Source organism: Microcebus murinus, chromosome X, assembly GCF_040939455.1.
Source record: "Microcebus murinus isolate Inina chromosome X, M.murinus_Inina_mat1.0, whole genome shotgun sequence".
Taxonomy (NCBI): domain Eukaryota; kingdom Metazoa; phylum Chordata; class Mammalia; order Primates; family Cheirogaleidae; genus Microcebus; species Microcebus murinus.
In genome coordinates, this window is record NC_134136.1 from 14,950,027 (window position 1) to 14,976,351 (window position 26,325).

The following is a 26,325-nucleotide window of genomic DNA, read 5'->3' on the forward strand; positions in this document are numbered from 1 at the left end:
TAACTATGTGCTGGAGCCTATTCACAAAGTCAGGATCTAATCTTTGAGGAGTGTAAAATTTCTGAAGGGATGAAAATGTAATTTATATGCAGCATTTCTAGATACTTTTATTTTGTAAAGTGAGCTCTACATCTGTTTAAATGTATTTATAATAAAGCCTCTACTAAACCAGAATACTTTATAAATGAGATATTATGGCTATTTGAATCTTTTGGTAAACTTGTATTTAACCATAAAATCCTATTTTAGTTCAACTCTTCTTGTTAAACATCTTTTTTTTTTTTTTTTAAAGTATCAATATACTCCTGCCTTATTTGGTGTCATCTAGCTAACATAATTAAACCTTCCTTTAATAGAAAACTCGGCAGGGCCATGGGATGATCATTATTTTTTAAGCCATGAAATTCGAAGTATTCAGATTTAAAAAAATGACTGGCAATTGGGATGCATGTATACAGCCAGCCATAGACATCCCTGGATGTTTCTTTTTAAAATCCCTCTATGATGTGAGTTTGACTTATTTTCTTGTCATTTTCTTATTGTTACCAAGAAATAACAGAGAAAAAAATACTGATTTGAGAGCTCTAGTTAGTTCGGTTCAATTTAATTTTAAATGTGGTTTTATAGCTTACTGAATCTAATTATAATTTCTGAATACAAACAAGTTGTATTTATAAAAAAGTGCCATTTAAGCTCCGGACCTCCCATCCACAGTGAGAATGTTCTTCCCTCAGTGGATACTGTAGTAACATCCTACTGGCTGTTTCTTAAAATTCTCACAGTAGAGCTGAAATCCTTTTATTATAAACCTTTCAACTGTGCTTCTATGCCTATGCCAAAGAAGGAAAATACTTTAAAGCACTGTTTCTTTAACCATTCTGACCCCTTTGAGAGTCTGTTGAAAACTTTGAATACTCTTTCTAGAAAAGTGTATACACAAAATTTTGGTTACAATAGACCATGGAAAAAGAACCTGAGTCAGCAGGTTTCAGTGGGGATAATTCAATAGAATAAGAACAATGACTAATGAAGTTTGGAATTGGGGAGTGTAAAGAATAGAGAGGCTGGGAATATGATGGACAAACATCTAAAGTAAATAATTTTGCCCACTCTAACACCAGTACATCCATGTATGCATGTCTCCTTTCTTGGGGAGAGGGGAAACTTCCTTACCTGCAATGTACCTTTTATGTGTACAATGTACCTTAAATATAAAATATGCCTCTCTGACCTTCCTAATTCTACATAGTTACCAGCTAGGTGAATTTAAATTCAAGCATTACTCCAGAAAAAGAAACACTAACTCTTTAATCCTGGTATGGGTAAAGGGTCATTTAATGGCAAAAAGAATTTTGGAACCTACTATTGGGAAAGTTTTACCGAACTGACGGTGTCTCATGTTTTGTTTTGTTTTGTTTTATTTTGTTTTGCTAGTTTTACTTTTAATTTTTTAAAAATTGATATAAAATTATATTTACTTTATACAACATGTTTTGAAGTATATATACATTATGGAATGACTAAATCTAGCTAATTAACATGTTCATTAGTACACATAGTTATCATTTTTGTGGTGAGAACACTTTACATCCACTGCCTTAACATTTTTCAGGAATATATTATTAACTACAGTCTCATGTTTGTTGTTGGTAGAAGATCAAATCCAAAGTCATTAGTCATCAAGTTCCCTTGCTGTTGATTTGTAAACTTCGTTATCATTCTCCCCAATTATGTCTTCACCAAACTTCATAGAAAGGTGTTACACCCTTAACATAAAAGAAAAAAAAAAGCTGTTTTTTTTTTAAAGGAAATAAGTCCTTACCTGGTTAAATGTTTTATAGTTATTTTATGTTTATATTTGTTTTTATTAAATATTAATTAGAATCAAATGGCTATTTATTCAATGTATGAATGGTATAAATAATAATATGATGATAATAATGATGAATAACGATGTAGTTACCATCCAATATAAAGGAAAAACAAAACAAAATCCTCTGTGTTCCTATCCCATTCCATTCACAGATAACCAGTTCCCTGAGTTTTTATTATGCCCCTCCTTTACCTCATAATTTTAGCTTATATCTTGTTAATGGAAAAAAAGCAAACTCTGTAAAATAATTTTAAAGAAATTTACTCTGAGCCAAATTTGAGGACCATGACCTGCAGCCATGCCCAAGAAGCTTTGAGCAAGTGGACTCGGTGTGGCTGGGTTACAGTTGGGTTTTATACAATTCAGGGAAACAGGGTTACAGGTAAAGTCATAAATCAATATGTGAAAGGCATACATTGGTTTGGCCCAAAAAGGTGAGCCATCTCCAAGTGGGGGGTGCTTACAGGTTATAGGTGGGTTTAAAGATTCTTTCACTTGTAATTGGTTAAAGACATGAAGCTTTGTCTAAAGGCTTGGAATGTTTTAAGATAAGGTCTATTAATCAGAGACAAGCCACTGGACATACATTTGCTGTATAAATTAAGGACTTGCCGGTTTGTCTTGCATACACTTAGGCCTGTTAATGGGTTACAAAGGATGTCTCCAAGAAGGGAAGGGGGCATGATGAGGCATGTCTGACATTTAGTTTTAGTATATTCCCTTGGCCAAGAGGGGGTCCATTCAGTCAGCCGGTGGGGGGCGGTGAGCCTTAAGATTTTATTTTAGTTCACAATGTCTGTATTGCTAATGCAATATCTTTATTGGTTTTTCATGGGTTTGAACTATGTATATTGATGGAAACATACCTTCATGCAATTTTCTGCATCTTCTTTGCTTAGCATTATATCTCTGAAATTCATCCAGATTTTTCCACGTACTTGTCATTTTTAAATTTTTACCTAATTTGCAATGTTCTATTGTATGGATATTCCCCAATTTAATTTTTTGTTTACTATTGATGGACATTGGTTTTGTTTTTTTTGAGATTTTTACAATTAAAGTATTGCTATAAATGTTATTGTACATAGCTCTAGGTGTGCAATAACAAGTTTCTCCAAATATACCTAGGAGTAGAACCACTGGGTCATACTACATGTGGTATTACTTAATTTCTGGTTTCTGAATAGTCTTTATAATCAGTTTACCACATCATCCCTGCATTTAAGATGACTTTAAAAAGTTTTATTGGAATTTTTAGTTATTTTTTAGGGAGGAAAGTTGATAAGGATATTCCTCTTCAGTCATACTGCTTAGAATAGGCAGTCCAGCTATTTTATGTTTGTGACATGAATGTTTTTTTGCCGGTAGCTCCCAATATATACTGCACCACCTCTCCAGTCTAAATATGTTGAAGAGCAGCCTGGTCATTTACAAATGGGCTTTGCTTCCATCCGTACTACAACTGGTCGTTATGTTGCCTGGTGCAAGGTAAGTAAATTCTGACCTGCTCTGTTTCTGACCTGGGTCTTCACCCCTAGTTAGGCAACCTGGTGGTCCCCCACTCCCTGGAGGTCATCATATTGATGCTGAGCTCAGTGCAGACACCCCCATCGGCATAGTGTACTACAGCCCCAACTCCTGGGTTTGAGGAGCGATCCTGACGCCTCAGCTTTTTAAGTACCCGGGCCTACAGGTGCTTGCCACCAAGTCTGGCAATTCTGATAGTGGTTTAATATCAGGGGTTTCTCATTAATTGTTCCAGTTACCTATTGATGCATAACAAACTACCCCAAAACTTGGTGGCTTAAAACAGCAACTGTTATATTATGTCTTATGATTTTGTGGGTCAGAAATTTGATGAGAATTTAGATAGGTCATTCTTCTGTTGCATGTAGTATTGACAGAGGTAACTGTGGTATTCATCTGGCAAAATGGCTGGTCTAAGAGAGTCCAAGACAGCTTCATTCACATCTCTGACACCTTGTCAAGGATGGCTGGAAAGCTGGGCTCAGCTGAGATTGTTGACTGGAGTACCTACATGTGGCTGTTCAAGTATGGTGGTCTCAAGTTACATAACTTACATGAGCAGTTTGGGGCTCCTAAAGGCAGTGTTACAAGAGGCCCTAGGTCGAATTTGCCAAGTTTCTCAGATGTTCAAAAATGTTACTTCTATAGCATTTTATTGTTAAGTCTCCAAGACCAGTTCAGTTTTAAAGGGCTGGAAATTAGACACGACCACTCAGTAGGAATACCAGCAAAGAATTTGTGGCCATATTTAACCTATGACACTAACGCATAGATTAAAGTAGCTCATCAGGCATTTGTGTCACCTAGCATATACAAAACGTTGTTCACTTTTTATGTGAAATTCTGAGATTACTTCTTAATTGTTCCTTATTTGGCCAAGCAAAATGTTGTTCACTTATTTGAGTTAGTTTATAAGACCATTCTGATTACAGCCAGCTATTGGGCAAAGTAGAATTTATGTGGCTTTTAATACTTAGCCTTCTATCAGCAATATCCAGCAGCAGAGTGGTAGAGTAAGCTGATACAACACTAATGTTTCATTATCATCACATAAACCTAGTTGTGTTAGCATCAACATCTCTAATGTCAGTGTTTTCATCATTCTGACCTTATAACCACACAACTTTTCCCTAAAGATAGCCTATCCAATTGTGAACCTTTGTGCTTTTAAAGTTTCTAATCCATTCTTTTTAAAAAGAAAATTCTAATGGGCTTATGAAAAATATCGTTAGGTGAAATACCAAATTGATGAACTCTGGTGATTCCAGCTGATATTTCGAACATCTAATGAATGTATGATGTTATTTTTGAAAACTCATGCTTGTCATACAATTCTAATGGTACTAGTTGTACTATAGTGTCTTAATAGTTTGATCTCAGAGGGCAGTATCTTAACTAATTATGGTCTGAATCATGCCCCTCAGGCTATTATGCCAATAGCTGGATGATTCAGACTTAAGTCTCCTGAGACTTAATTTTCCATAGTGTTCTCAAATTTTTCTTCAGAGAGGTAAATTGTTCCTGAGAGATCTTTTAATTGCTATTGTAACTTGTCCAATCGAAGACTAAAATAAAAATGTTTTATTCTGTTAATGTGCTAAAATGAATAGATTGAAGAAAGACACTTTAAAATGCATTTCATCTTCAGCATAAACAACTTTTCCTCTCTAATTTCCCCCTAAAAACGTAGTCTATTCTTTAAAAATTACATTTGACTCAAATTACATTCCACATTAAGCACTTCGGTGCTAGTGTCAACTATAGTCGATGGCCACAGATGAACGCGCACAGCTGAACGTCAACTTTATCGTTAATAACAAAACTTAACTTTTCTAATTTTTCATTTATCAAAATAAAATTGTGAACATTTAAAAATAGCATAATAAAACATAGGTACTACAGTAATAGGGTATTGGGCAGGTGGGAGGGGGAGGGGGGAGGGGGTGGGTATATACATACATAATGAGTGAGATGTGCACCATCTGGGGGATGGTCATGATGGAGACTCAGACTTTTGGGGGGAGGGGGGAAATGGGCATTTTTTGAAACCTTAAAATCTGTACCCCCATAATATGCCAAAATAAAAAAAAAAAAAGAGACTTAAAAAAAAAAACATATATGTATATGTTACCTATTCTGATTTACATTACAAGTAAAGCTGCCTGTAAAGTAAAACAAGCTTTCAGTGCTTTAAAGCTTTCCTCATCACACAAGAGCAAAACGGATTCGTCATCAATGCACAGCACAAACTATCGTGTGGACTACGAGTGCTGGCTGTGGGCAAGGTTTCGCGCGGGTTAGAGCCATACCGCTCTTTAGTGTTTTGAACTTTAGGTAGCAGTGACCCCTAGCGGTAAAAATGAATTCTTAAACCCAACTAATGAAAATTTTCCAAAATAAGTGACAGTTTTCTTCCTTAATGGTTAAATGATTCCTAATAACTGGTCAATAGGTATTTTAACTTTGAAGGTGAAGTTTTCTTGAGACAATCTCTAAAGATAAGCATCTCAGTGGCAGTTAGAGTTTATGGTGGTTTGTATAGCTTTAAATCAGGATGAACCTCTGCGTCTCTGATCACCTTTGAAATATCTGAGACAAAATTACAAACCCAAAATATATCTATAGCAATAACTTATCTCTTCACTGTCTAATATAATAACTTCTATTTTCTCTGCTTTGAAAATCTCTTTTGTTCTTGCTTTATCCCATGATTTCACACCAACTGGTTCAGAGGGGACCATACGTTTGGATTGTGTTTTCTGATTCCTTCAATAGAATACAGCATAACAGAGTACAGTCATAAATTATTTCATGACTTCCTTTTTCTTCTGCTGTAAGTGAGATAATACCTATTACTCAATAAATATTTATAGCACTCTTTTTTGCAGTGCAATAAATTAGTTAGAAATAGCTAACAGGGAAGATTTGCATTGAAGCTTTAATCCCTTTAATGGGTTAATATAATCTTGATTTATAGAGAACTTATGTTCCTATTTAAGACTTATGGACATTAGTCTAAATGGGATGATTTATATTCTGAGATAAATGTTTAGATTTTTTTTCTTGTTCTAATATGCACTAAGAAAAAGGCAGAAGATGAAGTCTTTTCTTAAGGCTTTATGTTCTTTTTCCCCCTCTACAAATGATTATGTTGTATCCTTACTGCTAAGATGTTGCTTCTAAGGTGAAATATATCTTCCTGCTTGCTTTATTTGACTTCCATTCATTTTTCTAAGCCATTATTAAATAAGATGATATATCTTTATATTTTTTAATATCTTTTCTGTGAGCCACTCTGATTATTTTATAGGCATTACTTTATCTATATGAAGAAAACAAGTACTATCCATATTAAATAGAATTAAAGGCAAGAAATGAAGACAAGCTAAGTTAAGGAAGTATCCTCACAGTCAATAAATAAGAAAGCTGTGTTTAGATTTAGGTATAATGCTAAGTCAACTTTTTAACATAGTCTCAGAAATGTAGGCTATTTTATTTGATTATCAATAGTTTTAAAAATGCAGATGTCTTCCTCCCTTTTTTGTTTAGGGTGTTTATGTCTTTGTGAAAAATGGGATAATGGATACAGTACAATTTGGAAAAGGTAGGTGAGTGAACCATGTATAATTAGAAATGTTCTATTGTGTTTTTAAGTTACAGTGTTTAAATGTGAGAAAAATAGATATGGTATGTTTTCTATTATACTTTTACCAATTCAGAAGATACTTTGTATAGCAGCTTATTGATAATAATAATAAAGCAATAGTATCTACCATTTATTTAGCAATTATTATATGCTAGGGCACTGTACTAAGCATTTTATATAAATTTATCTAATTTTTGTCACAATCCTGTGAGTGTTGGTATTATAATTATTCCCATTTAACAGATAAGGAAACAGGTTTAGAAAGGTTAAATAGGTCATGAAGGTCACATAGCTAGAAAGTGGCAGTATTAGGGTTCAAACTGAGGTCTGTTTGAACTACAAAGTCCACATAATATACTCATAAAGCATAAATTAAAAATGTCTCCATTGTTGCTAATTGGTTTAAATAGGTGCTATTTGCTGTTAAAATATTAAATATATAATATTTTGCTATCAGTTGCTAGGCAACATTATAGTAATCATTCACCCTGGAATATTTAAGCTAATAATGTTGGAGAGTAATTGTATTTGACTCTTTAGCTTGTTAATGGTGTTTAGTAGCAGATATAGCTTCATAATATTCTTGGCTTATGGCAGTTTTCAAAATAAATATGTGTGGGAGACAGAATGATTAGCTAAAAATTTAAATGTCTCCATAAAGTGGATGACCTGTAATGGAATTATCATTAATGTATTAGGAATTAATTCAAAATTATATCCCTTATCAATCCTGATAAATATGACTAAATATATGATTGCCATTAAATAATTTACTATGATAGAAGTGTATTTTTATAACTAGAAACAATTTAAATATATAGAAGAAAGCCAAGAAATCTGGACTTTTGCTTGTTCTTCATCTGCTTTTAATCTAGGTTCATTTCTCAACCTGATTATTGGTTTTAACCAAGAGCAGTGGCCGCTCTAAGTTTATTGGAGAATAATGGCAACCAAAGTCTAGTGGCTGCATATTATCCTTAAACTATTATTCAAAGCTCATTAATACAGTATCTTATTTCACTTTTTACTGGATGCTACCAGTATTTCAACAAATAGGGGCAGAAGCACATTAATTATAGGGATATAATATATACACAATCAGGAATTTGCCTTATAATAATCTATATTAAGATGTGCCATTTAGCATCATATTTCATTAAAGAGTAATAATGACCTGTACCATTAAAAGATAAACATAATTAAATCAACTATGGAAGGCTTTATTTTTAACAAGTTAGTATAACTAGCTTATAATTATTTTTCCTTTTTAATTAAAATAATTTATATATTTGTACATAACTGAAAGCAATGTTACAGTACATAAGTTATTTACAACCGTTCAGTAATGTGTTAAATTATCTAGAAGGCAGCGAAAGTACATTGTGAATGTATATAAAACTTTACAGTGTTTATAGGTATGCTTTTTATATGATTATTGGCCTTGTATGTAACCAGCTTTTCCGGTTGCTGATCATATCATTTTGTATAGTTCTTTTGAAGGCTGTTTAAACCATCCACTATTAACTTAACAAATCTCTTTAAACTTTCTGCATTATAAATACATACAATGTCCAATAGTAGCTAGTCATTTATATTAATTTTCAACTAATTTCTTGAGATGCATATGTCTATCTGAAGAATCCGCCTCGAGATTTTCTTCCGAAAATGGGAGTGATTACAGTGTCAGGATTGGTGGGCTTGGTTTCATCAAGAAAGGGTAAGGTTTTAAAATATATATATTTTTTCTTTTAGTGCCATCATATTAGTTTCTGAATTTTACTGTTATGAGAAAACCTTATATGCTTTATTGAATATTATCAGTATAGGCTACTGTAAATTTTTTAGATTCTATACTACAGCATGTTTACTTTTATAAAGACTTGGTGTTTTCAAAACTATAGCTATTCCAAAATCTGTTCAGCATCATTAGTCATTAGGGAAATACAGATTAAAATCCCAATAGGATAAGGATACGATGACATAGGTATTACAGTGTCTGAAATTAAAAAGACTGACCATATCAACTGTAGTCAAGAATGGAAAGCATGGCCGGGCGCGGTGGCTCACGCCTGTAATCCTAGCTCTCTGGGAGGCCGAGGCGGGCGGAGTGCTCGAGGTCAGGAGTTCGAAACCAGCCTGAGCAAGAGCGAGACCCCGTCTCTACTATAAATACAAAGAAATTAATTGGCCAACTAATATATATAGAAAAAATTAGCCGGGCATGGTGGCGCATGCCTGTAGTCCCAGCCACTTGGGAGGCTGAGGCAGAAGGATTGCTTGAGCCCAGGAGTTTGAGGTTGCTGTGAGCTAGGCTGATGCCACGGCACTCACTCTAGCCTAGGCAACAAAGCGAGACTCTGTCTCAAAAAAAAAAAAAAAAAAAAAAAAAAAGAATGGAAAGCAACTGAAATTTTCATAAAATAGAGGAGAATAGCAAATATCAGAGTGCTTTATACTTAGTATGGGTAAATATCATGAAACTTATGTTTCAGCAAAGAGTCTGTGTGTGATAGATAATAGATCATAATGTAAAATTTGTTCTTTATTATGAGTCATGGTCAAAAAAGTTTGAAAGCTGTTAGTTTAGCCTGTTATGCTAAAGACAAAAATCCAGAGAAAGGAAATCACTCAATGGTTCATAGTACATAGTACACAGCTATTAATAGTGGCTATGTCTAGAGTCCTTCTCTAATTATGGAAATAGGGCTGTTGAATCTAAATGAAATTTATTTTCTTGCAGAGTAACTTCTCATATTGGTTAAAGAGAGGATGAATGTTTAAGTCTTTTTAATCTTTAAAATGATGCATAAGGAAAACCACCACCTACCAATTTAAGGATTAGCACTTAAGGGAATTTCATTGAGTCAAGGGAGCCTATATCAAGAGATATTAGAACTGTAAAGTCAAGAACTAAACTATAAATACTGGAACAATAGTGAGTAGGACTAGAGTAAAGGAGCGACTTAGGCCATGCTATAATATACCTAGCCCCTCTTTCTCTGTATCACATACACAAAAAGCAGTCTAAATCTAAACTAGAGGTTGAAGCAGCCTGCCTACCCCCTAGCCCAAAGCTCAATCTATTATAGACATGACTGTCGAAGTCTTCCTTAATAATAGTTAAACCAGACAGAGAAACATCTCTTGTTTTCACGTTCCCTAAATTACAAAGTTGCCTGCAAACATTGCCAGGTATTTTTCACCTTAGTCTTTATTGATATACCACATAGGCTTTTTAAATTAGGGGTTTTAAAAGCAATTACAGATAATAAAAGTACTTACCTCAATTTAAAACTCATCATCCAGTTGCCCAGTTCATATTTACAGAGTCCAAGATACTTCTAAACAAGCATTTAAAATACATATAGGATACATATTATTGTGAACCAACAGTTTGCTAGAACTAAGCTATGGCTTAGAGTGATGTATTTCAAACTATTCTGCAGAACCTAGGATTTGGGCATAATGGAAAAGCCACACAGGCAGGGCTTAATACTGTGCCTCCCACTCCCAGGTTAATCAGAGCAGCTTCAAGTTTATAGGCTTTATATATTGAAGTTCCCAGTGAGATGCTATTTGGAAGATATTTTTGGAGGGAATTTGCTGTCAAAAAGTGTATGAAAATGACTGTTAAATCCTTAGTTAAGACACATTTGGAAATGCTTATGTCAAGTTATTTGCAATTATTACTACTTCAGTATTCTAAATCTGTAAAATGAAGTAGTTATATACCTTTTAAACTCCTTAGCTGAGTAGTTGAGTCATTCTTCTTTCCTAAGTACTTAATCATAAAGGGACATATAAAAGAGAATCCATTTTACTTTAACATGGCATCACGGACACAGTAGTTGGTTAATTCTCTATATTATCATGCTTAATTAGATACTTGAAAAACTGTGGTTACTTGGGTTTCCTAGGACTGGAAAAATACCTTGTTTAAAAAAGAAGAAAATCATCAGTTCCTTTTCTGTAGGTAATCAGTATTAGATTGAGAATACTTTTCTTAAATTGGACATGACAGCCAAGGGGTAGTAACTGAATCGAGAATTCTTAAGGGCATTTTGGCTTCCATCTTGATTGGTATTGGTACCTAAAGACTAATTTAACAGAGTGTGATGACTTTTTAAAGGGAAGCAAAGAGAGCATTGTGGTATAAGACCATCATGTCTCTGGTGACATCTATTTGGAGTTTAATAATTTGTTTGAATTTTATAGGTTCAAGGTTTAAGAAAATTACTTACCCTCTGGGATTGGCTGCTTTAGGAGCAACTGTTTGCTACCCAGTTCAGTCAGTAATAATTGCTAAGGTAAGTTCTTTCCAAGTGATAGCAACATTTCAGTATTTGCTTAAACTCTGTGTGACAGTATTTAAATGTCACACAGTGCCTGCAACATTTAATTTTCACAGACATATAGTTGGTATCAACTCTTTTGTTGGCAATATGACATTAGCATCTCAGTATGGTAAATGCCATTTTTAATTACATGATCACCACAAATAAATAGGATGAGTTTGTTTAAATATAATTCTACAATATAAGTACAGGTTTGAGGATTAAGTTCAGAGACAGTGAATTAGAATTTATGGGGAGAAGTACTGCTCCATTGTTAAGCTATATAAAATTCAATTTTTAATTAGCAGAAGATTATACCTACTGGGAGCTGTTTAGCAGATTAACATAATATAAGAAACAACCAATTGATAGATTACAGAAGCTTCTGAAGGTAAAAAAATATACTCCTATGCAAATTCAATTTTGAAACCATCTAGAACTAAGAAACACCTTCCGTAAATGCTTATTATAGTTGTTTTGTCACTTTCTTACAAGCTTACCTACAAAACCAAAGATTCTCTTAATGATTTAAACAGTTTTTGTCAGTATTTTATTTTATTTTTAATACATGTACAGATTGAGGAGAAGATCTTTGGGATATACATTTTTCGCCTTGCTTTCTCCCCTTAATTACCAACAGCTAACATTTACCCCTCACACTTGAAACAGTATACAGTGTTACCAAAAGGTCTTTCTGTATTTGTATTCTCATTGCTGCATGTCTTTAATTACCAATGTAGATAAAATTGCTTATTCAGTATTTTGAGAATGTCAGGATATAACATATGATGTAATTTGTGATGTGTTCAAACTATAAAAACTTATAACAAAGGAACAGAATATGATGCATTAAATCTAGTTACATGTGAGATGATTGATAACATGATAAAGATATTTTAAAAACTCTTGTCTAAGAATGTACATAGGAATTAGTCACTTAAATTGATAAAATATTAATGCTGAAAGAAAACTTCGAGCTAATTTAATTCAACTTTCATATTTTCCCATTTACTAATGAAGACACTGTGGCCCAAAGAAGTTTCACAGTGACTGACTTGCCCAGGATCACACTCGACTTAATGTTTCTTGTTTCCCTGTCCATTACTCTTCCCAGTGGATGATGCTGCCGCTGATTCTACTTTTTTCATTTAGATTAATGATTTACTGTTTTTTTAAATGATACCTACTCATCTTTAAATAATTAAGCATTACAGAAAAGTTTAAGAAAAAAAAAAAACTAACCACCAAATGCTTCCATTTATAAAAATATCAGTATCAACATTTGATAGAATGTTCTTCTAGACATCTTCCCATGTATACAAAGAGATAGCAAAATGGATGGGTGAATAGGCAGATAAGAATGAGATCATGGTATGTATCTTATTTTTAAAAATGAAGTATTAAGTTTAATTTTACTTTAACAAACAGAAAAGCAAAAGAACTTCTGAACTTCAAATAAAAATTTCTATACTATAAGAGATACTAATATTCCTGAAAGTTCTTTTAGGGTGAATAATGATTGTTACTTAAATTCTTAGAGTTAAAATTCTTGTCATATGTGATATTTGGCAGATTGGGATATATACATACAGGGAAAATAGTTTCTTAGCCTGAAATACATGATGAAATTCAGAGTCTGTGACACTCCCCCAATCAAAAACTGTATGAAAGGCTTTAATACATTTTGTTTTGATTTTTGTGTATAGCGAGAGATAAGGGTCTAGTTTCATTCTTCTGCACATGGATATCAAGTTTTCCTATCCCCATTTATCAAAGAGACTATCCTTTCCCCACCATATGTTCTTGGCACCTTTGTCAAATATAAGTTCACTATAACTTTTGTTAGAGAGTTACGAATACAGTTCATTTTTTGAGGTTTCCAGGGGAACCTTACCTAATTCTGTCTACAAGAATAGATGCTTACACAATTTTCCCAAGATAAGCATGTTAAGCTCTGAGTTAGACACAGACCTAGCTGAGCATACAAATTAAAGATAAAATGAGAACACTAAGTCTATGTACTACTCTAATCTACTTCTTCTAAACACAGATACATGTAGTCAGGAGTCAAGCAGGAATATCCTTAAAGTCTAGGATAGTTACAGCTGCATGTCATCTGCTGAGAATTTTAATCAGATTCTTCGCCAAGAGCCCAAACTGAGCTTCTGCTTTGCAAAAAAGCTCAAGACAATGACCGTCAGCAAGAGAAGAAATGCTGCTTTGCAAACATCCTATGACAATGTCCCCCCTTGGTAGAAGCAGCTTATATTTTGTGAACTAACATGTCCACAGATTCCTTCAAAGCAAAGACCTGCAAAACCCCTGAAACTTCTCATGTCTATTAGCCTATTTCCCAACAACTGATTCTTCCAATCGATGAGGATGGAACATCCTTTCATCTTATTGGGTGTCGTCTTCAATTTCTTTCATTAATGTTCTATACTTTTCATGGTAGAGATCTTTCACTTCTTTGGTTAGGTTTATTCCTAGGTATTTTATTTGAAGCTGCTGTAAATGGGATTACTTTCTGTTTTTCTTTTTCAGATGGTTTGCTGTTGGCATATAGAAATGCTAGTGAATTTTTGTATCCTACAAATTTACTGAATTTGTTTATTAGTCCTAATAGTTTTTATTTTCTTTTTTTGATCTGTGGAGTCTTCAGGTTTCTCTGGATATAAGATTGTATCATCTGCAAACAAGGATTATTTGACTTCTTCCTTTCCAATTTGGAGGCCCTTTATCTTTGTATTGTCTGATTGCTCTAGCTACAACTAACAATATGTTGAATAACAGTGGTGATTTAAAAATGGGCATTTCCCTGATGATTAGAAATGTTGAGCATTTTTTCATATGTTTGTTGGCCATTATTCTGTCTTCTTTTGAAAAATTTCTGTTCATGTCCTTTGCCCATTTTTCGATATGTTTGATTTTTCCTTGCTGATTTTCCTGAGTTCTAAATAAATTGTAGTTATCAGCCCTTTATCGGATGTGTAGCTTGCAAACATTTTCTCCCATTCTGTGGGTTGTCTGTTTGCTCTTTTAACGGTTTCTTTGGCTGTGCAGAAGCTTTTTAATTTGATCATGTCCCATTTATTAATTTTTGTTGCTGCTGTGATTGCCTTTGGGGTCTTCTTCATATAGTCTTTGCTTAGGCCAATGTCTAGAAGAGTATTTCCAATGTTTTCCTCTAGAATTCTAATAGTTTCACACCTAATGTTCAAGTCTGTTACCCAGCATGAGTTGATTTTTGTGAGAGGTGAAAGGTGTGGGTCCTATTTCAGTCTTCTGCATGTGGCTATCCAGTTTTCCCAACACCATTTATTGAATGAGGATTCTTTTCCCCACTGTATGTTTTTGTCTGCTTTGTCGAAGATTAGTTGGCTATTTGAGGATGGTTTTATATCTGTATTCCCTGTTCTGTTCCACTGTTTAATGTCCCTGTTCTTGTGCCAGTACTAAGCTGTTTTAATTACTACAGCCTTGTAGTATAGTTTGAAGTCTGGTAAATTGATACCTCCTATTTTATCTCTAATCATCAGGGAAATGCAAATCAAAACTGCAATGAAATATCACCTATCTCCAGTAAGAATGGTCTTTATCAAAAAGTCCCCAAACAATAAATGTTGGCGTGGATGCAGAGAGATAGAAACACTCCTACACTGCTGGTGGGACTGCAAACTAGTTCAACCTCTGTGGAAAGCAATATGGAGATACCTCAAAGTGATACAAGTAGATCTACCATTTGATCCAGTAATTCCAATACTGGACATCTACCCAAAAAATCAGAAGTCGGTTTATGAAAAAGACACCTGTACTCGAATGTTTATAGCAGCACAATTCACAATTTCAAAGTTGTGGAAACAATCCAAGTGCCCATCAATTCATGAGTGGATTAATAAAATATGGTATATGTATACCATGGAGTATTATTCAGCTTTAAGAAATAATGGTGATATAGCACCTCTTGTATTTTCCTGGATAGAGCTGGAACCCATTCTACTAAGTGAAGTATCTCAAGAATGGAAAAACAAGCACCACATGTACTCACCAGCAAATTGGTATTAATGGATCAACACCTAAATGGACCTATAGGAATAACATTTATCGAGTGTCGGGCAGGTGGGGGGGGAGGGAATGGGTATATACAAACATAATGAGTGAGATGTGCAATGTTTGGGGGATGGTCACGCTTAAAGCTCTGACTCGAGGGTGGCGGGGGGCATGGGCAATATACGTAACCTTAACATTTGTATCCCCATTATATGCTATATTTTAAAAAAATGAGAAAGAAATGGGCAAAGGATCTGAATAGACATTTTTTGAAAGAAGACAAAAAATGACCAACAGGTATATGAAAAAAAAATGCTCAAATCAGATCATATGAGAAATGTAAATCAAAATTACAGTAACATATCATTTCACTCTAGTTAAAATGGCTTTTATCAAAAAGACAGGTAATAACAAATGCCAGGAAGGATGTGGAGAAAGGGACACTGTTTTACACTGTTGATCAGAATGTAAATAAGTGCACTCCATAAGTGTTCACTATGGAGAACAGTATGGAGTTTCCTCCAAAAACTAAAAATAGAACTATCATATGACCTAGAAATCCCACTGCTTGGTATATATCCAAAAGAAAGGAAATCAGTATATTGAAATGATGTCTGTACTCCCATGTTTATTGTAGCACTATTCACAATAGCCAAGATGTGGAAACAACCAGTGTCCATCAGTAGATGAATGGATACAGAAGATGTACATATACACGAGGGAATACTATTCTGTCATAAAAATGAATGAAATCCTGCCGTTTGCAATAACATGGATGGAACAGGAGAACGTTATGTTAAGTGAAATAAGCCAAGCACAGAAAGACAAATCTCTCATGTTCTCACTCAGATGTAGGAGCTAAATATTAAAATTAACCATTATTGTATCATCTTTTGAAAAGTTTCTGTTCATGTCCTTTGCCCACTTATGGATAGGATTATTGGATTTTTTCTTCCTGATTTTCCTGAGTTCTAAATAGATTCTAGTTATCCGCCCTTTATTGGACATGTAACATGTGAACATTTTCTCCCATTCTTTAGGTTGTCTGTTTGCTCTCATGATAGTTCTCTTGGCTGTGCAGAAGCTTTTTAATTTGATCAGGTCCCATTCATTTATTTTTTTTGTTGCTGTGATTGCCTTTGGGATCTTCTTCATAAATTCTTTGCCTAGGCCAATGTCTATAAGAGTTTTTCCAAAATTTTCTTCTAGCATTCTAATAGTTTCACACTTTAGGTTTAAGTCTATTATCCACCGTGAGTTGATTTTTGTAAGGGGTGAAAGGTGCGGGTCCTGTTTCAGTTTTCTACATGTGATTATCGAATTTTCCCAGCACCATTTATTGAATAAAGATTCTTTTCCCCAGTGTATGTTTTTATCTTCTTTGTCAAAGATTATATGGCTATATGAGGATAGTTTTATATCTGGGTTCTCAGTTCTGTTCCATTGGTCTATGTCTGTGTTTTTATGCCAATCCCATGATGTATTATTTATTATAGCCTTGTAGTATAGTTTGAAGTCTGGCAAATGCATGCCTCCCAGTTTGTTCTTTTGGCTTAAGATTGCTTTTGCGCCGGGCGCTGTGGCTCACGCCTGTAATCCTAGCTCTTGGGAGGCCGAGGCGGGCGGATTGCTCAAGGTCAGGAGTTCAAAACCAGCCTGAGCAAGAGCGAGACCCCGTCTCTACTATAAATAGAAAGAAATTAATTGGCCAACTGATATATATATATAAAAAATTAGCCGGGCATGGTGGCGCATGCCTGTAGTCCCAGCTACCCGGGAGGCTGAGGCAGAAGGATCACTCGAGCCCAGGAGTTTGAGGTTGCTGTGAGCTAGGCTGACGCCACGGCACTCACTCTAGCCTGAGCAACAAAGCGAGACTCTGTCTCAAAAAAAAAAAAAAAAAAAAAAAAAAAAAAGATTGCTTTTGCTATACGGGGTATTCTCTGGTTCCATAAAAAGGGTAGAATTATTTTTTCTAGATCTTTGAAAAGTGATGTTGGTATTTTAATAGGGATTGCATTGAATCTGTAGATCACTTTGGGTAATATAGAGAAACATATGAAAAAATGCTCAATACCTCTAAGCATAAAATGAAATGCAAATCAAAACCACAATGTGATATCACTTATCTCCATTGAGAATGACCTTTATCAAAAAGTCCCAAAACAATAAAGTTGGCATGGATGCGGAGAGGCAAGAACACTCATACACTGCTAGTGGGACTGCAAACTAGTACAACCTCTGTAGAAAGTAATATGGAGATACCTCAAAGAGATACAAGTAGAACTACTATTCGATCCAGCAATCTCATTACTGGGCATCTACCCAAAAGAACAAAAGACACTCTATAAAAAGGACATGCGCACGTGAATGTTTATAGCAGCACAATTCACAATTGCAAAGTTGTGGAAACAATCCAAGTGCCCATTGGTACATGAATGGATTATTAAAATGTGGTGTATGTATACCGTGGAGTTCTACTCAGCCACAAAAAACAATGGTGATCTAGTACCTCTTATATTATCCTGGATAGAGCTGGAGCCCATTCTACTAAATGAGGTATCACAGGAATGAAAAACAAGTACCACATGTACTCACCATCAAATTGTTATTCTGATCAACACTTAAATGTATATATAGTTATAACATTCATCAGGTGTCGTGCATATGGGAGGGGAGGAGAAGGGGATGGGTATATACACACCTAATGTGCACTGTCTGGGGGATGGACACGCTTGAAGCTCTGACTCAGCCAAAGGCAATATATGTAACCTAAACATTTATATCCCCATAATATGATGAAGTAAAAACAAATTATAAATAAATAAATAGATATTAAAAGCAGTTGATCTTATGGAGACAGAGATTAGAATGATGATTTTGAGAGGCCGAGAGGGATAATGAGGAGTGGGGGAGAAAATAGGGATGGTTAATGGTCCAAAAATATAGTGAGATAGTTACAATGAACGTTTCGTGGCAAAACAAAGCATTATAATCAGTAATAAGTTACTGTATACTTTAAAATAACTAAAAGTGGAATTGGAATGTTACTAACTCAAACAGTAAATGTTTGAGGTGATGAATACCTCAATTACCCTGATTTTATTAATTCACATTTTATGTCTGTAGCCAAACATCATTTTTACCCTATAAAGATATGTAACTTTTATGTGCCTATAATAATTAAAAATTTAATAAATGAAAACAAAGCAAAAAACTGTATAAAATATTATGTTGTATATAGTAAAAGTCCCATGTACTCGGGAGGCTGAGGAAGGAAGATTGCTTGAGTCCAGGAGTTTGAGGTTGCAGGAGCTGTGATCACACCACTATCTTCTAGTCTGAGTGACAGAGTGAGACCATGTCTCAAAATAATGATGATGATGATAATGTACGTATAGAATCCTTTTAGATTTTTATTATTTTTCCCAGCGTTTTATATTTTTCTTGCTTACCTCTAATTTCACAGCATTTATTTTTCAGCCATTCATGGTTGCGTCTTTACAAAGCGTTTTACTTACTTTTGCCAAAAATAGTAATTCTTTTAACACTCATATTTTATCATATTATGTTACATTTGACTTATTTAATTACACTAAAACTAACATAGAGACTTAGGGAAAAAAGCAGCTTATTCTTGGTAAGCATACAAATCAACTTGTGAAAGACAGTACTTTGGCATATTGGAGAGTATCCACTAGCAATGAATATTGAGCATTCTACAAGCATTGTTTAATTTTTTAAAACAATCTTTGCTTCATCAGACAAGTCTCTTGAAAATATTTCAGGCGAGAGCTTTTCTAGTATATGTGTATTTTTCTGAAGGAAAGGGTCCATAGCTTTCAAGAAATTCTCCAGGGATCTATGATGTAAAATAGGTTAAAAATAATAATTCAGAAGGTCCTTTGAAAAATGAAAGTCCCACTTCACTTATTCATCATTTTTAAAATAGACTTTAAGTTGGAATTACTCTTTGCTTTTTACATTTTTCCTCACAGTATTTTGGTTATTATTTTATATATAGAATAACAGTTATTCTTTGAGAACTATAAAATAAAATAAAATAAAGATAAACTTACCAAATAATATTTAAGGTCTATTTTTAAAAAAACTATTAAACTTTACTGAATGGCATTTTTTAAAATTGTAAAATATGAAATTGACAAAGATGGAATATATTGAAGGGAGTACATGATGATTTGATATGCATATACATTGTATAATGATTATTACAGTCAAATTAACATATCTTTCAACACTTGTGCTGTACATTATTGATCTTATAACTGAACATTTGTACTCCTTTTTTTTTAAATTCAGGATATTATAGGGGTACAGACATTTTGGTTACATGAAATGCATTTGCTTCACTCAAGCCAAGGCCACAAGCGTGTCCTTCCCCCATACAGTGTGCCCATCTCCATTACTGTGGGTTTACCCACCCTACTCACTCTACCCCTCATCCCCCCATCACCCTATCCCCTCTACCTGACCGGCACCCAGTGAGTATTACTACCTTGTGAGCACCTTAGTGTTGATCATTTAATATCAATGTGATGGCGATTACAAGTGGTGTATGTTTTTCCATCCTTGTGATACCTCACTTCGAAGAATGGTCTCAATCTCTATTCAGGATAATATAAGAGGTGCTAGATCACCATTGTTTTTGTAGTGGAGTAGTATTCCATGGTATACATACACCACATTTTATTAATCCACTCATGGATTGATGGGCATTTGGCTTGTTTCCACATCTTTGCAATTGTGAATTGTGCTGCTATAAATATTCAAGTGCAGATGTCTTTATCTTAGAATGTTTTTTTTTTCCCCTTTGGGTAGATGCCTCGTAGTGGGATTGCTGGATCAAATGGTAGTTCTAGTTGTATTTCTTTGAGGTATCTCTAAATTTCTTTCCACAGGGTTTATACTAATTTGCAGTCCCACCAGTAGTATCATTGTGTTCCAATCTTTCCATATCCATGCCAGCATTTATTATTTTGAGACTTTTTATAGAGGCCATTCTCACTGAAGTTAGGTGATATCTCATTGTAGTTTTGATTTGATTTCCCTAATGATTACAGATGTTGAACACTTGTTTATGTGTTTGCTGGCCATTATTCTGTCATCTTTTGAAAAGTTTCTGTTCATGCCATTTGCCCATTTATTGATGGGGCTGTTTGATTTTTTGTTGTTGTTGATTTTTTAAAGTTCTATATAGATTCTTGTTATCAGCCCTTTATTGGATGTGTAGAAAGCAAATATTTTCTCTGTAGGTTGTCGGTTACGCTCTAAAGATAGTTTTCTTCAATATGTAGAAGTGTTTTAATTTGATCAGGTCCCATTTGTTTATTTTTGTTGCTGCTGTGATTGCTTCGGGGGTCTTCTTTATAAATTATTTACCTAGGCTGGTGTCTAAAAGAGTCTTTCCAACATTTTCTTCCAGAATTCTTAAGGTTTCACGCCTTAGGTTTAAGTCTGTTACCCAACATGAGTTGATTTTCGTGAGAAGTGAGAGGTGAGGATCCAGTTTCAATCTTCTGCATGTGGAAATCCAGTTTTCCCAGCACCGCTTATTGAATAGAGATTATTTTCCCTAGTGTATACTTTTGTCTGCTTTGTTGAAGATTAGATGACAGTATGAGGATGGTTTTATATCTGGGATCTCTGTCATATTCCAAAGGTCTATATCTCTGTTCTTATGCCAGTACCATGCCGTTTGGTTACTATAGCCTTATAGTAAAGATTGAAGTCTGGCAGACTGATGCCTACCAATTTTTTTTTTTTTTTTTTTTTTTTGCTTAGGATTTCTTTGGCTATGCGAAGTGTTCTCTGGTTCTAGACAAAACATAGAATTATTTTTTCTAAATATGTAAAGAATGATGGTGGTGTTTTGATAGGGATTGCATTAATTCTGAAGATTCCTTTAGGTAGAGTCGATAATTTGACAATATTGATTCTACCAATCCATGAGCATCGTAGGTATTTCCATCTTTTTATACTTTCTACAGTTTCTTTTCTCAGCATTCCATAGTTGTGCCTATAAATATTTCTCACCTCCTTTATTAAATATATTCCTAAATATTTAAATTTCTTTGATGCTTTCGTGAAAGGTGTTGCAGCTTTGATTTGATTTTCTGCTTGACTGTTTTTGGTGTATATGAATGCCACTGATTTGTGTGCATTAATTTTGTATCCTTAGACTTTACTGAATTTGTTAACATTGAGAATGATGGTATCCTCCCCAACTCATTCTACGAAGCCAATATCACCTTGATACCAAGGCCAGGAGAGGATGTACCAAAGAAAGAAAACCACAGACCAATATCTGTCATGAATATAGGTGCAAAAATTCTCAACTACTTTTTAGCGAACCCAGTCTAATAACACATCAAAAAATAATTCACCACTCATGTGTGCTTTATCCCAGGGATGTAAGACTGTTTCAGCATACACAAATCTATAAATGTAATTCACAACATAAATAAAAGCAAGAACAAAGTCCATATGATTCTCTCAATAGACACAGAAAAAGCATTTGATAAAATTCAGCACACTTTTATAATAAAAACTCTCACAAAATAGGCATAGATAGGACATTCCTTAAAATTATTAAGGCCATATATGACAAACCCACAACCAATATCATATTGAATGGGGAAAAGTTGAAAGCATTCCCACTTAGAACTGGAACCAGACAAGTTTGCCCACTATCTCCACTTCTATTTCACATAATACTGGAAGTCTTTGCCAGAGCAATCAGACAAGAGAAGGGAATTATAGTGTCCAGATGATGACAGAAGAGGTCAAACGCTCACTCTTTGCTGATAATGTGCTATTATATCTAGAAAATCCCAACGATTCAGCCAAGAGACTTCTGGAATTGAAGGTTTGTACTCTTTGACCAATATCTCTGCATTTACCACCACCCCCCAGTTTCTGGTAATCAGCATTCTACTTTCTGCTTCTATTCTTGGTATATAGCCAAAGGAAATGAAATTAGTATCTCAAAATATAAAAAAGAAGGAAATCTTGCCATTTACAACAAAATGGATGAACCTGGAGGACATTATGCTAAATGAAATAAGTCAGAAATAATTCTTAGAAAAATCCTGGATTTAGAGGGAGTGTGCCAGTCCCTCAACCAGTATTTGTTGTTCTGTCTATTGGTCACTATAGCATAGACAATAAAATAGATCAAAAAGATATCCAAAAAAATTATGTAGAGTATATATATTTGTATACATGGGGGTAAAGGGTTGGTATATGGTAAAGGTGGCATTTCAGATTAATGTGTAAATAACGGATGAATTATTCAAGAAATGTATTGGTATTATAGGCTATTTAGAAAAATAATTTGGCATTTACCAACTATTATACAACAATTAATTCTAGGTGGAATAAAGATTTAATCATAAAACAAGATACTATAAAAAGTATGAGAATAAAAAAGGAATATTTGTTTAATCTTGAGTTGGGAAAGGCCTTCTTAAGCAAAACAAAAATCTAGAAGCCATTAAAGAAAAAATTGACATATTTTACTATATCAAAATAAATATCTGTACCTCACAGTATGAAATGTGAATGGGCATATGGGCACAATGATTCAACAAATCCCCTCTTGATAGGCATATGGGCTTTTTCCCTTTCTTGGAGGGAGAGGGCCAATTATAAGCAATGCTAAAATTAGCATACTAGAATATATAACTGGGAGCAGATACTCTTATATTTCCTCAGGACAAATTCCTAGAGTTGAAATTTCTAGGCTAAAGAGTATACATATTTTAATCTTTGATAATATTACTACATTGCCTTCCAAAATGTCAGATATATACTGTAGCAATATTTAGCAGTGATGATATTATGAATCTTTTAAGTCTTTGTCAAATTGAAAGGCTAAACACCAGTATCTAAATGATCTCTTAAATATGCATTTTTGGTTGTTGATGAAGTATCTTTCATATATTAGGCCATTTATGTTTCGTATTTTGTAGATGGTTTGTTTATGTACTTTCTTCCTTTTCCTAGAGGGCATTCATCTTTTTCTCATTGATTTGTAGAGGCTCTTAATAATGAAGGATATTAGTCCTTTGTCATACATGTTACAAAGAGTTTTCCCAGTTTTTCATTTATCCATTAACTTTGTGTATAGTATACTGTGAGGTACACATATTTATTTTGATATAGTGAAATATGTCAATGAATTGTGTTCCATCCATTATAGAATATTAAACTATGTAGCTATTTTAAAAAGTAAATCTACCGGTATATAAAGTAGTAACTTCTCTGTGACATATTTAAACTTTTAAAATATCAAATCTTAGAATAATAGATATAGTGTGATATCATTTGTATTTAAAAAGGAAAATAATGTATATATATTCAATTTATTTTGAAATTTAATTTAAAACATAATTGAGATTATAGTGCATATTCTGTAACCAATTTTTTTTCAATTAAATGGGCAGGGTTTTATCTATGTCAGTACATATATTAATAGATCTACATCTTTTTTGATAAATCTATAAATATTAACATTCTGTTTGTTTTATAATGCTGTGTATGTGTGTACATGTTTGTGTATGTGTGTATATATATATATATATTAGAGTAAAAATTCTAGAAGAATATTCATTTAACTATTAACAAAGGCTATATTGTGGGAGGAAGAAGACTTTCTTTATACTAGTATATTGCTTAATTTTTTAAAGTGTGTATGTATTTAGTAAAATAAATATTTAAGGAAGAAAGCATACTTTTTAAAAAAATTATGTTTCTAGAAAACATAATCCTGGAAAGCCTTTCAAATCATCTTTAAAACTTGAAAAATCAATAGCTATTGAATTTACTTTAACCATAAGTAAAAGGGAAAAAAATCGGAAGAAGAAATCAAAAGATTTTTATGAATGAAAGTAATAGCAACATTAGGAATTCAGTCAGCTTCTCAGCCTCTGCTTTTGTTTGTTTATAGTTCATTTTTTATTTTATCTTTCTCCTTGAAAAAAATATTATTCTCTGGTGAAATTAGTTGATGCTTTTTATTTCTTTATGAATGGAGAAAGTACCATAAAAATATAAGCAAAACATTAACATTGTAGCATCTGAAAATCTCATTTTCTCAGTCAGCTGGTTATTTCAAGCTATTTTTCACAAACTCCTGTAAACAGAGATAGTTTTCGCATATGTCAAAACACCATGTTGGGATACAGGGCAATATGGCTGACTAGAGATATCACTTCCTGACCATCCTGGAGCGAAGGAAGAGTTTCAGATAAAGGAGAGGGAAGAGTGGATGCAGTTCAGGTGTAGGTCATAGAGAAGTGCTGGAGCCTGCTGGAGACCTCCTGGAGGAAAAATGCAAAGCAGAGAAAGAAGAGGATAAAGGGGAAAAATATTTTGGTGAGGATGAAACCCAGAGAGGCTTGCAGCCCAGTGAAGGAGTAAAGAGGGATCTCTTTTTCCTTCCCACACCCCTTTGGTGATCAGTGTGCTACCAAGTTACTTAAAAGGCTTTCCTCCCCAATGAGTCTAAGCACCGTGGCAATCATAGAATTGTGGGGAGAACTTGCATGATCCAAGAACTCGGGCATTCTGTGCAGGGTTCCCCTCCAAGGATAGTGACGCAAGAGACTGGGTAGTTGACTTTCTTCCATTGAGATTCTTGTCCTTTTCTCCATCCCCCCACCCACTGCAACTGGGAGAGCAGTTTGAGCCAAGAATTGGGCAAGCAGATGCCTCTCCCCAGCTGGCATGTCCTTCAGTTCCCACAGAGAGTGTGACCCACACTTTTCCCCTTCAGGACTTGCAGTGGACCATGGGTGCCAGATCTGGGAGCTCCCTGGTTGATGGAATTTCTTGGAGACACACATCAGCAGATCAGACACATGGGCCGGATCCCATGTCCCTTTGACTTGAGTGGATTGCTGGGGGACATAAAGCAGAGGGTTGGGAGTTAGACTTAGGAAGTGAGGAGCCCACATGGACAGAACAGACAGGAGAAAACTGTGGGCATCTGAGGTGCAGTGAACTGGGGACATGCTCATCCCCCACATCACAGGCAAGCCATACTGTTAGACTAGGGTGGGTCCTCTGGTGGAGAAAGATTCCAGCCAATGGTGTGATCAACTGAGTGTGGTACATTCAGGCACACCTGTTTGCAACTAGACATAGGAGGGCAGGGATAATGCAAGGATGGCAGTGCAAACTACCTGCAGCCCATTGGGGAATTGCAGCCTCTTTTCCATGAACAACCTTCCCAGTTTGGAGAGCCTGCTTTGACCTCCTCCCAGTGGCTTTCCTTAGCATCCAGAAAAAATTACCTTGGATCCCTGTTGAGGCTCAAAGCTGTACTGTTAGATCAGGGACCATTTGCAGTGGGGAAAATCGCAGCCCAAGGCACCATAACAACTGAATGCAACACATTCAGGTGTGCCCATTTGCAACCAGATACCAGAGGGCAGGGTTAATGCAAGAGATCACTCCTGACAGCTAGTCAGGGAATTGTGGCCTCTCCCTCATGAGCAGCCTTTGGGGTCTGGAGAGCCTGCCTAGACCCTCCCCCAGTGACTTCCCCCACCACCCGGTGGCCAGGAAAACAACCTCTGATCCCTGCTGAGGTTTTGCAGAACTTTCCAGGCTCACACAACCTGATCATGTCCAGCCTCACTCCTCCATCCACCTCTGCTGTGGTGGAGAACAAGCAATCCTTTGGGAGCTACAGGGCCCCTCCCAAAGTCTGGGGCATTCAAGTGCTCCACCTGAGGGACTAGAGCTTATCACAGGCACAAAAGAGCGGCATCTCTGTAGCTGGCTCTTACCTGTAACCATCAACCACTGACAAAGAAAACAACTCTATAGCTCATTACAGCATCTACCAACTCAGTCAAACAGGGCATGGC

General features: G+C 34.9%; 1 protein-coding gene across 2 annotated transcripts in view; it reads left to right on the plus strand.

Moving 5' to 3' along the window:
• APOOL (apolipoprotein O like) overlaps positions 1 to 26,325 on the plus strand; it is a 139,001-nt gene that overhangs the window by 79,650 nt on the left and 33,026 nt on the right. For both annotated transcript variants that reach the window (XM_012790093.2, XM_075999410.1), the window contains 4 exons: positions 3,242 to 3,361; positions 6,950 to 7,004; positions 8,665 to 8,763; positions 11,262 to 11,353. In XM_012790093.2, the coding sequence (XP_012645547.2) occupies positions 3,242 to 3,361; positions 6,950 to 7,004; positions 8,665 to 8,763; positions 11,262 to 11,353 (366 nt within the window). The remainder of the gene's footprint in view (positions 1 to 3,241; positions 3,362 to 6,949; positions 7,005 to 8,664; positions 8,764 to 11,261; positions 11,354 to 26,325) is intronic.